This window comes from Nilaparvata lugens, chromosome 4, assembly GCF_014356525.2.
Source record: "Nilaparvata lugens isolate BPH chromosome 4, ASM1435652v1, whole genome shotgun sequence".
Lineage (NCBI taxonomy): Eukaryota > Metazoa > Arthropoda > Insecta > Hemiptera > Delphacidae > Nilaparvata > Nilaparvata lugens.
In genome coordinates, this window is record NC_052507.1 from 38,498,864 (window position 1) to 38,513,653 (window position 14,790).

General features: G+C 33.3%; 1 protein-coding gene across 3 annotated transcripts in view; it reads right to left on the reverse strand.

Annotated features, from left to right (window-relative positions):
• LOC120351165 (exosome complex component RRP46) overlaps window positions 1-14,790 on the reverse strand; it is a 38,487-nt gene that overhangs the window by 15,816 nt on the left and 7,881 nt on the right. The window contains exon 1 of one of the 3 annotated variants that reach the window (XM_039427437.1): window positions 156-291. The exons of the other annotated variants lie outside the window; for them this stretch is intronic. Within the exon in view, the coding sequence (XP_039283371.1) occupies window positions 156-276 (121 nt within the window). The 5' untranslated portion in view covers window positions 277-291. Of the gene's footprint in view, window positions 1-155; window positions 292-14,790 lie in introns of those variants that run through there. 3 annotated transcript variants of the gene reach the window in all.

Here is a 14,790-nt window from a genome sequence, read left to right on the forward strand (position 1 = left end):
TTATTTTTCAAAGTCGTACGGTAGGCTTATTTAGCACTTTCGATTTGTATAGCCCTTTCGCTGCTGATTTAGAAGAGCAGAGAGATTTTTTGCAGTAACCTCTGTGCTGATTTAGGAATTTCGGAAAAACATTGTTTTTTTTTCACTAGACTTACTTGTTATAGTCCCTAGTTGAGATATTAGCAGGAATTTCACCAAATTTTTATGTTGTGTTTGTCCTGGGTTCGATTCTGATAAGCCAACAAAACCACTACTAGTTCCTGGTAAACCAGCCATTCTGAATAAAAGTTCACAAAATATTATAAAATGATAATTTTTTACAGTCACAACTCACAAACAAAACCACGAACTGTGAACAAACCGATCTGATTCTGAATTGTAAAGCCTTGTACACACGTCCGTACAGATTCGCGCGAACAATCGTATGTACATATGCCTCAGCATTCAAAAAGCTATCTGATTTGCAGACGACACGAAGACATGGTAGATGTAGATTTTCCACAACATGGCAACAATGGCGTCATTCCATCATTGAAGATAGTTATCACAAATTGCAGCAGTAACATTTTATTTCAATGACTTATATAATAAAATCAAAAATAAAACTTGACAAACGATGTTGGTGGGTTGAACGATTGTAGGTTGAAGTAAGGAAATAAATTGCTACATGACATAATATTGGCAATTCAATCTTTCTTAGGTTGTCAAAACATTATGTTGTTAATATACTGAATCTAATTCAACTAGTTATCTAAACAAAAAATGATATCATCATGAGGGAAGCAATAACTCCACAAGAACGATTGGCTCTAACTTTGAGATTCTTGGCATTAGGCGATTCATTTGTTGGTTTCCAATATCTATTCAGAATCTCAAAAAAAGAAAAATTCTACAATAATTCCAGAAGTTTTGATGATCTAATCAAAGCACTTAACACTGTCTCACAAAATTGACAGTCTTCTTTAAGGAAATTAGCCATAAATTGAATCAAATACTAAATTGCTGCCCATTTTAAACTAACTCTGCTCATACACATGACAAAACAAGATTCTCCAAAAGATTAGCTTCAAGATTTACCTTCAAGGGAATACTAGTTCAAAGTTTGAATAAATCTCTCTATAGATAGCCTAGCTATCTAAAACGTATAATATCATATTGAAGATTACAATTTTAATTAACAACTCTGATTGATAACATGAAACAAACACAAGATGACTTGATAGCCACAGTAAAATAATATTTGAGCTATACTTTCTTTTAGGAACCCTGTAGAGAAGCTTTTTTCACTTAAATTATGCAGTTCTAAATTTGTTAATCATGATACAAATTATATACTCCATGCATGTTTCTATTTAAATATTTGACAATCCACATATCCTACAAAATTACAAAAATCCTACAATTTACAATTAGTTATTGGATCACAATTTGATTTGTCATTCATTAACCTAATTCATTGGAATTAGGTTATGACGCCTTCAATGTTTACGTTTTGCCACACCCGTATGGCAAAATCGCGTCCACACGTACATTCAATGCTCGCCCGAGGCGCCTTTGAGCACGCCAAAATACCGACAGGGTTCCGGTTCGCCCACATGCCTCAGCGAACAGTGTCCACACGTGCGAATGCAAGCCCATACACGTATGCTCACCCGAGGCAAACGTACGTGTGTACACCGTTTAACATAAACAAACTACATAGGTTATGTAGCTACTGCAGTAGGCTATACAGAACATGACAGCTGATAGCTTACAGAAGGTCGGAGAAATAATGTGGAGAGTTCTAATTAGTTCCTAATCGTTGCCAATAGATGGCATGAGTAGTACAAATCATAACAGATTGCGACAGTAAATATACGGCAACAGCAATTGACTGGTAAAGTCAAAAACGTAGATCTACGTGCACAGCACATCTTGTGAATTTTTCTCCGACCGTAGATAGATCTACGTGAATAGCAGTAGTAACTAAGCCGCGTTTACACCGGAGTTGGCAATAAAAAATTGCCAATTTCGATTGCAGACGCTAGTTGCCGATGGAAGTCTGCAACTTGTACTTGCAACCTGGGCACATAGTTTGTTTTTAGGTCTGCAACCTGCAACTTGAAACTAAACTTTACAGTATGTAGAAAATCAGACAGTATGTAGAATGTCGAGTGCTGAAGAGGTTGTTCTTGCTGCGGCAGCGTGTGTTATTTTATCAAAATGTAGAAAACCGAGAAGATACTGGGTTCGACCTTCATTGCAGGCAAGAGCAAAGTATAGCAGCAGCGATCTTTTAAATCGAGATGATACAGATCCTTTGACGGGAGAATTGAGATGCGATGGCAGTGTAAAAAACTTTTTAAGAATGTCAAGTGACGTTTTTGGAAGTTTAATTGTTGGTATTGGACACATAATTAGTAAACAGGATACTAACTACAGGAAAGCAATTCCAGTACGAGAAAGATTGGCTATTACATTGCGCTTTTTGGCGAGTGGCGACTCTTATACTAGTATCAGTTATTTGTTTAAAGTTTCCAAAAGTGCGATATCTATTTTAGTGCCATAGATTTGTGAGGCTGTTATAGGTTTCCTGAAGGATAACATACAGGTGAGCAAAGAAAGAAAATTACTAAATATTGTTATTTTAGATTCCTTTTATTTGTTTACGTTGTGCACTGAGTTGAATAAATCTAGACAAAAGTTAATTGTTAATAAATCTAGACAAAAAAAGTTGCAACCTGGTAGTGACTTGTTAATAAAATATGAACACAAAGTTAAGTTAATGTTCCAAAGTAACACAATTCATAAAATTAGAATAAATGTATACATCAAAAAAACTCCAAATCAAACAAAGAAACTCTGTAGCTTAAGAAATATATAGCTTAGCTTGAGTAATGTATAGCTTAGCTTACATTATAGCTTACATTGCACTAGCACAAACAACAACCAAACAACAAAACACAACAAGTCACGACGACTAGCCTGCTTGAACTGAGGAACTGACGCAGCGCGTCCATGTGGAGCCAACAGGTGGGAGGGGTAGCGGGGTAGTTGCAGACTCAAGTTGCAACTCAAGTTAGCGCTGCAACTCGCATTGCCAACCGGGGTTGGCAACCGCCTTTGATCTTTACCGACTCCGGTCGGAAAACCAAATTTCGATTGCCAACTCGCAAAATCGGTCTCCAACTACGGTTGGCAATGCGAGTTGCAGTTGTTTTAATGCGTGCAACTCAAAATTGCCGATAAATGTTTATCAAGATAATGACTATAATATCTACTGTGTGAAATAGACTATGAAATGTGTTATAAACTGAGGAAAATGAATTTGTCTTGAAACTATGCTAGCCTATCGCTTGTTTTAATGACCTATGTCAAACTTGTATTAATATAATAGCAAACGGATAGCCTATTATCACTTGAAACTTGCAATTATTCATTCATTACAGAAATTACAATCTTTTTTTCTGAAGATTTCTTTTTTGTAACTCTAGCCCAATCATCAGCATTGTAGGATCCTGTTTATTACAGTACTCCTAAAAAGCTGGGGATGGGGCTCTAGTACCAAAACGTGCATATAGAACACAGAATTTTAATCTCTGTTGTAAATGAGAATGAGAGATTCAAAGTAATATTTTTATTATTAACAGTTCATGTTTATGCTAAGATACAACAGAAAAATGCATTGTTCAATGAAAATTTTCCCATCTTTTGATTCCAGGTAGAGAATGTTGGAGAAGTTGCATCTGCCACTAGAACTACACCTTCGTCACAGACTATGGTATACAGCGAAACTGATCTGGAGAACATGATGGTTGTTCTTCATTCTGAAGATTTAGATGCCGCTGAAGAAGTCGCCATTCAAGAAAATTTGCCGAAAGAAGAAGCAGACAAAAATACTGATAATCTGCATCAATTTCAAGAATTCACCATTCAAGAGTATTCGCAGCCAGTTGAAATAGAAAAAAGTAATGTTAATCAACATGAATTAGTCGCCTTTGAAAAAGTATCCATTCGAGAAAATTTACAGGCAGAAGAAACAGACAAAAATACTGATAAACTACATCAATTTGGAGAATTCACCATTCAAGAGTATTCGCAGCCAGTTGAAATAGAAAAAAGTAATGTTAATCTACATGAATTAGTCACCTTTGAAGAAGTATCCATTCGAGAAAATTACAGACAGAAGAAACAGACAAGAATACTGATAATTTACATGACTTTGAAGAAATTGTCACCCAAGAAAGTATTCAGGCAGAGAATAATATTAATCTGAATGAATTTGGAGACGTTTCCATTCGATAAATTTTTCAGGTGGAAAATAAAATTGGAAATGGTGCTAATCTACATGAGTTTGAAGTATTTGCAAATCAAGGAAGTGAAAATGTTGACAAAAATAATGCTAGTCTACATGCATTCAAAGAAGTGACCGTTCAAGAAAATGTGCAAGCAGTATATTGTATTGAAATTGATGGTATTTCTACTGACCTAGTAGAAGAGATTGATACAAATGAGGAAAGTATTGGAGCGAATTCTACGGATGGAATCATCGATACAGGAGAAGAAAATTTGGAAAATAACTCCAAAAAAATAAATAAAAGAGGAGGAAGGCAGATAAATGAAAAAAAAATCACGAAAGCGCATGAGGAATAACAATAAATGGGAACGCAATGTCAGAAAAAAGGCCAAAGATAGTGGCATGGAGTACATGTCTGTTACAGGAAAACTCAAACCTGCCAAGACGTTACTACCTCCATGTAATGTATCATGCAGGAAGAAATGCTTTGAAAAAATCAGCGAGGTTGATCGATTGACTCTTCTTGAAACATTTTATAATCTTCCAGTCAATTGTCAGAATCAATTCTTGTGTGATTCAGTAGAAGAGCTCGACAAGAAAACACAAAGAATAAGAAGTGATAAGAAGGAAAGCCGACGCCAATACACAAGAAAATATTTTTTAAAAATGAAAAATAACTCGGTAAAAACAGAGGTATGCCAAACAATGTTCCTGAATACATTTTCAATCACACTCATGAAAATGAGAGTGATTATAGAAAAAAAGCAGAAGTTGGGAAACAGCATCCTGCCTCCAGATGGTAGAGGAAAACATGGCAATCAGATTAAAATATCGTCAGCTGTAAAAAAAAGTATAATTGAGCACATAAACCTATTTCCTGCTCATGAAAGCCATTATTCTAAAAATAGAACTGAGAAAAAGTATTTGAATGAGGATCTGAATATAGCTAAAATGTACCGATTGTATGAAGATTATTGCAAGGAGAAGCAATTTGATGTAATTGCTAATGAGGGAACCTACAGAAAACTATTTGTAGAAGAGTTCAATTTATCATTCAAAAAACCCAAAAATGACACATGCAATAAATGTGACAAGTATGATTTAATATTGAAGACTACTAATTGTGAGAAAGAGAAAGATGAAGCTATCAAGGCACGTGATTCAGATCTTCATCTGGCAGAAACTTCTTATTCAGAGAAAAAGAAAGACAAGGAAAGATCATTGACTGATCCTGAATATGCTTTTATCAGCTTTGATTTAGAGAAATGTCTTCCAACTCCTCATTTGAAAAATAACGTTTCCTTTTACAAAAGATCTCTATGGACTTTTAATTTGACTTTCTATTCAGTATTGAGAAGAAAAAAATACCACTGTGCTATTTGTGGGATGAAACAATTGCACAAAGAGGAAGTGCTGAAATTGCCTCGTGCTTGCGGCACCATTTATTGGAATTGCCTGAAAATGTAAAATAAGTGACTCCTGCAGTGGCCAAAACAGGAACATTCAAGTTGCAGTATTGTTTTTGAATTTTCTAGAAGCTGAAATTGGCAACAAGCAATTGAAAGTAATAAATCAAAAATTCTTGCAACCAGGACACACTCATCTTGAAGCAGACACTATTCATGCACTGATAGAGAAAGAAAAAATAAAACTGCTATGAAGATTGATTTACCAAGAGACTGGGCGAATTTGATTCTGTCCATTTCCCGACAGAAGAGTATAAAAGTTGTAGAAATGGAGCAAAACTCTTTCGGTGACTTCAAATCATTGTTATCAAAAAATTCATTCACAGAAAAGTTAACACAGCCACGAAAAAGTGCCGTGGTTGAAAATCAAATGGCTTCAGTACAGGAGAGATGAATCTGGGAAAATATTTTATACATTTTCATTTGAAGGTGAACAATTCAAAGTTTTAGACTTATCCCGAAAGAAAAGCCGTCGCTGTAGCAGTATTGAAGCATCAGTTCCTGCATTGTACCCTGGACCTCTTGCATTACAACAACAAAAAGTGAACGATCTCATTTCTCTTCTTCCCTACATTCATTCGTCCAGCAGAAGTTTCTATGAGAAGTTGGTGGTTAGTGGTGATGGTGAGATGAGGTTACCAAGAGACAATGACGATAATTATGATGATAATGAAATGAACATTGAATAAAAATAATGTCAGTGATCAAAACATGATTTGATGGATTTAAGACTATTCATTCAACTTTAATTTTTTAACATGTCTGATTGCATTTCAACACTTTTAAAACATCTTTTTTTTCCTTTTCCACACTTTTCTATTTTTTGTCAATGCTTTTATTCAATAAATTTAGTTTGTTTGCTTATTCAGTCATTTTCTTAACAAAATCCTTGAACATTTTCACCATCAATGGTAAAATTGAAAGAAGAATAGAACCAATGTCATCCTCCGGCTCATTCGCCTACATGCAAGAACAACCAATGTCAGCATATTTTTAATTAATATAAAAAACATTAAATTTTAAACATTGCCATACTGAGGTCTTGAGAAAAACATATCCACCTAGCTAAAAACTTTTAGAATCAAAGAAAAATTGATTGAGATATTCTGATAGCAATATCGACCTATTTCTTGAAATGCTCATATCTCAAAAGTTGGATTTTTGACATTGGTTGTTCTTGTTCTAAGGTACAGCAATATGATTGAATAGGATAAATTTATTATTACTGAAGAGATATTTGAGATATGGAGAATTTATGATTATTGAAACCAGATTAATTGGAAATTTATTATTTATTATTGAATAGAATTGGATTGGAACAGATTAACAATGGAAAAACTTAGACCGTTACTATTACCAAAATTTTTTCATGGAAAAGATGAAGAATTTGACATTGATGATTTTTTCAACTATTTTGAAAAGGTTGCCTTGGCCAACGGCTGGGATGAAAAGGATAATTTATTATACTTGCGGTTTTGTTTGAAAGGAAGTGCTGAGAAATATTTTGACGTTATTGAGAATGATTTGACTCGACAGGAAAATTTTGAATATATGCCAGTGAAAGAAAAATTGGTTAATTTCTATTGATCTCCTCTCAAATTGTGGAAACTAGAAAAGCAATTAGATACTTGTAGAATGGAATTTGACGAAGATGGCAGAGATTTTGTAGCACGAGTCTTATCCCTATGTAGAAAAGTAGATTCGAATATGCGTGAATCTTGGATTATCAGGATAATTTTAAGAGGTTTGTCTTCAAATATATTTGAAAGAATTATAATGTTATCAAATAGTACTATTGTAGAATTGTATAAAAATATTGAGAAATATGAATTATCATGTCAGTATTTGAATGAATGGAAATTTGGACAGGTGCAAGTAATTAATGATATTATGGAACCCAAATTTGAAGAACTATTGGAAATCGGAAATGATTTTGAAAATGAGAATTGTTGAGAAAATGCTATTATCTCTGATGATTTTGATTCTTGTAATTATTATGTTTCAAATGAAGTGGATGTATATTGTCATGTTAGTAACTTCGAGATTGAAAATGGGTTGGATGAAGTTCTTATTTGTAATGATTGTGATTTGAATGAGGAAGATATAATTTACAAAGAGGATAAAGATATGGAAATGATTAAGGAAGAGTTATCAGATTTATCGGAAAGTGATTTGGATTTCTCTTTTATGATTGATAACAGGCCGATTGAAAATTGTGTGAACTCTGGTATGCGTAATGATTGTGAATCTAGAGAAGTCAAGATGCATCAGAATGTTAGTCTCGTGAATAATAGGACTAATAGAAAAAGAAGATATAAGAAATGTAATGTTTGTGGTAAACATAATCATTTTACGTGGAATTGTTTTACAACGTTAATTATGCTTATCGGGTTTATAAAAGGATGCATAGAATTTGTGAAAAAGAAGGCTATGATATTAGAGTGTGTTCTTTTGATGGCAGAAAGTTTTCGGACAATGCTAGACGTAAGAAAGCATATTTTACTGATAGGACACAGGAGTTTAGTACTAGGCATATTGATGAAAATGTTTTAGACGGCGGTCCATCAAATATTGATAATTCAAGGAATGAATAAGGAAATTGTATAGTCACTGAATCTGGTTCTACTTTGGAAGGTGTTGGGCACAATGGAATATATTATGTTAGAAGAAATTATTATAAGAAATATTCAATCTTCCATAAACACGAGATTGATCTAGGAGATATTAAAATGAATTATAGCCAGAAATGTGGATCAGCAAATAATGGTGTTGAACGAAATATTACTGACTCATGCTACTTGGAGCTGAAAAGTATTACTGACGATAATAAACATTTTGTTAACAAGATGAATGAATCAATAATTATCGATAAACAAGAACCAGGCCATGGAAATAGTATATTGAACTGATTACAGAAAAAATGTGTATCAGCGAAAGGTGTGAACAGTGAAGGTGAAAATACAGAGTCAGATTTGAATTATTGTAATTATCCGAATGATATGAAGAATAAAAAAAGTGGACCAGATGAATTTGTTAATGAGAACTCAGTCGAAAAATATTATGGCATTTCGGATATCTTATTACAATCGGGTAGTGAGAATGTTTTAGAAGACGTGTCTCAGTTGAACAATAATAATGAGAAATCAGGCCTGCAAACAAATCAATCACGAATAGAAAAGCAGACTCAGCGAATGTATTGCATGAGACAGTATTGCTCGTAGAATGAGGCATTTAGCTAATTTATAATTGTCATTCATTTATCAACACTGATCAGTGTAATATTCGATATCTAATAATGGAAAAATTTTTTGGCTTTTCTTGGTATTTGTTAGTAGTAGTCCTAGTGATAATATTTTCATATATTAGTTCTTGATTAATTTTAATATGGGATTGCATTTGAGCAATGAAAATTTTGATATTTTTACTAATAATGAACTTTTCAATTTTGGGATTTAGGATTTGAGTTTTGATATAGGATTTTTAGATATGATACATTATATTTCGTTTTTGAGTTTAATTTTTCTATAAATAATAATTAAGTGTACATACTTGAGATTTGGAGTACGAGTTTTATTGATTACTTTTTCCAACATTTTTTTATTAGTAATGTTATTAATAATATATTATGGTTGAAAAGGCTGCAATTGGGTTTTGGAGATGGAAAATTAATTTTATAAATCTTTATAATTATTTTTCCCACGCTTGGTTCTAGGATATTTTATTATTGCAATTTGAAGCCTAAGAGGTTGTTAACCAGTTTTGATATAATAGTTGAAGATTTTTTTTAACATCATACATGCTCCTATTGAAGGCCAGGCATGTTGAATTATTGCGAGTTGAGGTCAATGTCAGCAATTGGATTATTTGTCACGTTTACTACTGTAATTTGACTTGTTAACTAACGTTTTGTTTTGATTTCAGACATGACTCCAGAGTTTATGAATTTTGTTTATTAATTAATATGGTCTTTTATTATAGGTTTCTTTTATTCAAAGTAAATAACATGAAACTAATCCCGTCTAGTCAATCAATTATTTATTTTGTTATGATTTCAATCAGAAATTAATTACCTTTTATTCAATTATTGTTTTGAATATTATTGTTAATGTTAATAATGGTCGGATTTCATAGTTACAGAAACTTGTCAAATAATTTTCTACTTAATTCATGTATTATTGAACTTGATCTTTATTGATTTTTTTTCAAGTCATTTTATCGAATTCGAAATTTGTTAAATATTATGGTCGTTATTTGGCTTATTTTATCATTTTTGAGCTGAAATACTTATTTCTCATAAATTTTTTTATTGATTTTTTTGTTGTTTAATGATACTGTGGTCGTGTTTTTTTTCACATTCTTATTTAAATTGAATTTGATCTTTCACCTATGAAATTATTTTCTTGAATTGGAGATTTGTTGTTTAAAGTTAGCTGTAGAGTTTTATGATTGCATAATGGAAAGTTTGGTAGTTTGATTTTGAAAGTTGTTTTTTTTATACAGTAGAATTTATTATAATTGTAAAGGGGTTATCCTTTCCTAAAAATGTTCCTTGAATTAGATTTGAAATTTCTTATACTCATTCATATTCCTATAAGTAGTAGTTCTCATATTACATCTTCTCGACTTCGGACTTTGCGGGAGTATGTGGACTTCACCTCAAGGACTTCGTGGGATTTCGCAGACTTCATGGGCTTGTTTGAGATGACTTCAGCTTCAGCGCAAGGCGACTTGTGAATTGTCACTACACTCTACGAGATAGATTTTCTTGAAGATCTGGAGGATATTATGCAAGCAGAGACGTTTGGCTGTTAACACAAGCAGGGCCTGAATTTTCATCATGTAGTATGCTGTACACTACTCAACAACGGAGAGGACATCAGGCGCTAATCAGGGCTTCCATATAATGAAGAACAAACTTCATCTTCTGTGGAAATCATAACAGATGAATTTCGATGCTGGTAGATTTCATTATTTTGGCGGCTCAATTGGATGGCAGTTGGATGAATTAATATCCAGTGACTACTCAACCACCGTAGCCTATTACTGGTTGGACACACACATGCTACTACATGCAAGCTGAGCTGCGAGATATTTCTTCGACAGTTGAGAGACAGCTCGATTTCAACCAGAAATATGGATGCCTTACGATCGTCATCTTATCTTTAGTACATGGTTCAATATTGTACCTGTGGCTGGAGGTCTGAAGGAGTTGAGGAAACTATAATGATCATCGGCGGACAGTTTCAATTGCACAAGTATGTGAGGACACCTATGTATTTCGACGGCCAGATTTGTCAGCTTCAGCAGCAGGATTTCGTTTTGGCGTGGAGACAGGAGGATGGTGAGATTCAGGTCATCTCAGGAGATCATCTCTCTTCTTGTCGGGCACAGGACGATTTCTTATGCTATCTTCCGCGGCTGGTGCATGGAGGACATATGTCATCGAGATGTATGCATCACTTGTTTGCGGCGACAGAGCTGAAGGACATCCAACAATATTGCAGTTTAAGCTGTCGTCCAGCTAAGCAGGAGTTGGAGATCGTCGAATTTTCGCCTTTGGAGTATATCGTCGCGAATATACAGGCTAACACTACAGTCACTTGCGAGGGAGGTTCATTTCATCATCTTCAACCTATTCCGGGAGCAATGTATGTGGTTTTACCCTGTCATTGCGAGATTTCGGTCAGCGGGAGAATAATGGTGAGAAAGACTTTTCCGTGTGACGCAAATGTTGATAAACAACCTCAGGTTCTCCATTACTTACCTTTACATTGGGTTAAGTTTAATTCGTTAAAAATTGATGTTTTGCAACCGCATTTCAATCCTAATTTTGTTAATTTTAGGGAAATTTCAAAAACTGATATAGATATAAAGGTTCCGGATTTACAGTTCAAGACGTAATATCGTCAGATATATTCACAAAGTAGATCTTCCAAATTCTTGGGAGATGTTATAATTCCTCTAGTTTTGTCTTTTATATATTATTTGGCTGGTTAGGGTTTTTAACTTTATTCTGTGTATATTTAGGCATCAAGTTGTATGTGTGTAAATTATCTGCTGTAACGGTAGCACAACCTAAGATACATATAATCGATAGTTGAGAGTTATATAGTTGCTTTTTGATGGATTAACTGTTTTATTGTTTTCTTTCTTGACTATATAGTTATGAGTCATATGTACTTATAAAGTTTTTTTTCTTCTTCGATTTTATTGCAGCTTTTGAAGTAGTTCAAAGTTGATTCACAAATAAATATATTGTCAATTGAGATTTTCTTTTCATAATAAGTTGAATATTCATGTACGTCTTATTTTCAAGATGAGATTAAATTAAAGTGCAATGTGTATAATATTGAAAGTTAGTTTCATATTTAATCAATGTTATTGTGCAGCATAGTTTCATTTGAATTTGATTGAATGTTTGTAATTTAGTTGGAGTAACCTACCTTTCTATGTAAATGTTTGATTTCAATGTATAGTAGCATTATCAAGTCAATCAGGCACACGTTTGTTTCCGGAGTATATTATTTTGTTTAATTTTTTTTTTATTATTATTTTTTTGTTCCCCTCTTGACTACAGACTCAGGGACGAGTCTTTCAGTGGGATGGGTGATGTGTCAACTGGTCATATGGGACATATATATGAATCATATATTTATCTCATATTGATCAGGATTTTAGAGTTTTAAATTAGTAAAGTTTAATGAACAGTGTTTTTGTCTTTGAACAATTTTTGTCATCGACAGAAAGATTGTTTATTTCATTTGTTGTCAAAATTATTGTTGCTTCTCTTTTGTTTTTAATAACAAACGTGCCGCTTGTGCGACAGATAAAAATATGTACTGAAATGGCTTTCATGTTTGGCATTGACTGAGTTATATTTAATACCCAAAATTTTTCTTTTGGTCGGTGTGTGTGAGCTCGTTCGAGAGGACTGTGAGTAAAGTCCGGCTGTTCTGGTGAAGGGGATAGATTTTGCTCTTGTTTTATAATACAGTTTTCCTGTCGCAGTTCGGGCAGTTTAAAGAGAATTGTATTATTGAATAGGACGGGATCTGAACCCATTTCATCAGATCAGTTATTTTAATTTTTAATTAATAATTAACGCCGCGAAATACCAGTGGATGGCAAAGTGGGAAGCTATTTCAAAAAGGTAGGTGACTACTGAGTCATTGTTCTTTAAATTTTTCATAACCACAAACATTGAATCCTCATTAGCAGCAAAGTGAGTAGCTCCTGAAATATTCATCTGATTATTATTATTTCATAATTTCTAATTATAATTCTGATTTTGTAATAAATAATTTATTGTTTTGTTTTAAATATCAGAAACCTGTACGATCTTTTCCTGTGTTTTTTTTTTTATTTTCCCACCCTTACATATTTGGTGAAGGCATATATTGCTTACATATTTGGTGGAGGCTTCTCCCACCGTCCATATCTTGCTTACAAATTTTCATAACGGCAAGGAAAGTTGTGTGAGTGCACCACACCAGATTTTTGTATTAGTTTTCATGTTGATCGTTCTATTGATTTTCTCAAAGCCGCTAAACCTGTCCATTCTTATAAGACTATTGACTATAATAATTATATTCTATAATATGACTATAATATTCTTAAATTGACTATAATAAATTACTGTTACCTATTGGGGAGGAGAATAGGGAAGATGTGCATAACCCAAACTTACATGTAAACGATCAAATGATTTTTTTCGCAGACAAGATAACACGTTACATTGAACAAGCAAGTGTTAAAGTACAAATTCCACATAAGTTTCTATCATTAAAACCCTGGATCACCAGACGTCTTGTTTTGTCAATTACTAAACGTGATAAATTATTTAAAAGGTTCTCAAAGCAACCTTTTAATGCTATTTTAAAAAATGAATTATCGCTTACAGGAATATGCTGAATAAATTATTGAAACTCAATTTTGCTGAGTGAATGTGATTATTATAAAAAAATAGCCAAAATAAAAATAATGTCAAGAAAGTCTGGGACACGTTAAATGAGATGTTTGGAAGAAAACGAAAATCAACTCCTCCCAAAATTGATGCTGATATTTTAAATCTCCACTTCGCCAAATTAGGGAAGAACTATGCTGAAAATTCCATCTCAACTGTGGGAAATAAGTTTAGGGATTCATCTATGAGAGATCATGTCTCTTTTTTCCTAACACCTACCACTGAAATTGAAATATTTACTGTGTTAAGCTCTCTAAATGATAACTCTGTTCCGGGAATTGATAGAATAAGCAATAAATGTTTGAAAATTATCCGGCCTCACATTGTAAAACCCTTATCAGAAAAAATTTAACCATTGTTTTTTGGAAGGCTGCTTTCCTGATAGTTTGAAGTTGGCAAATATTATACTGCTGCTTAAGTATGGTGATCATAAAGACCCAACAAACTACCGCCCAATCAGTCTGCTGAGTGGTATCGCTAAACTAATTGAAAAATTGATCAAGTCCCGACTAGTTTGTTACCTACTTAAACATAATGTCATTCATAAAAACTAATATAGATTTCAGGCAAACAAAAGTACAATTGATTCTATAACCCTCTTAACCCAAACAATTTCAAATAACTTCACTGAAAATAAAAAAAAACAATAGCTACCTTCCTGGACCTAGCCAAAGCTTTTGATACAATCCCACATTCCAAATTACTAAAAAAGATAGAAAAGATTGGCATATGCGGTATACCCCTCAAATTATTTGGCAGTTATTTAAAAAATAGATACCAAATCCTTACTATAGAAAATAAAACTAGTTTTAGACAGTTAAATGATTACAGTCTTCCTCAAGGAACTGTTTTATCTCTGATTCTATTTCTTCTATATATTAATGATTTAATCAAACTTGAATTGAAAAATTGTGTGACACTCGCTTTTGCGGATGATACCTCTTTAGTATTTACCGGATCGTCTTGGGAGGAGGTAAAGAAAACTGCAGAGTCGAGATTGAAGACTTTTAAGACCTGGTTAGATTAGCACATTCTCACACTTAATTCGAATAAAAGCGTCATGACCTTGTCTCCCAATATGGTTG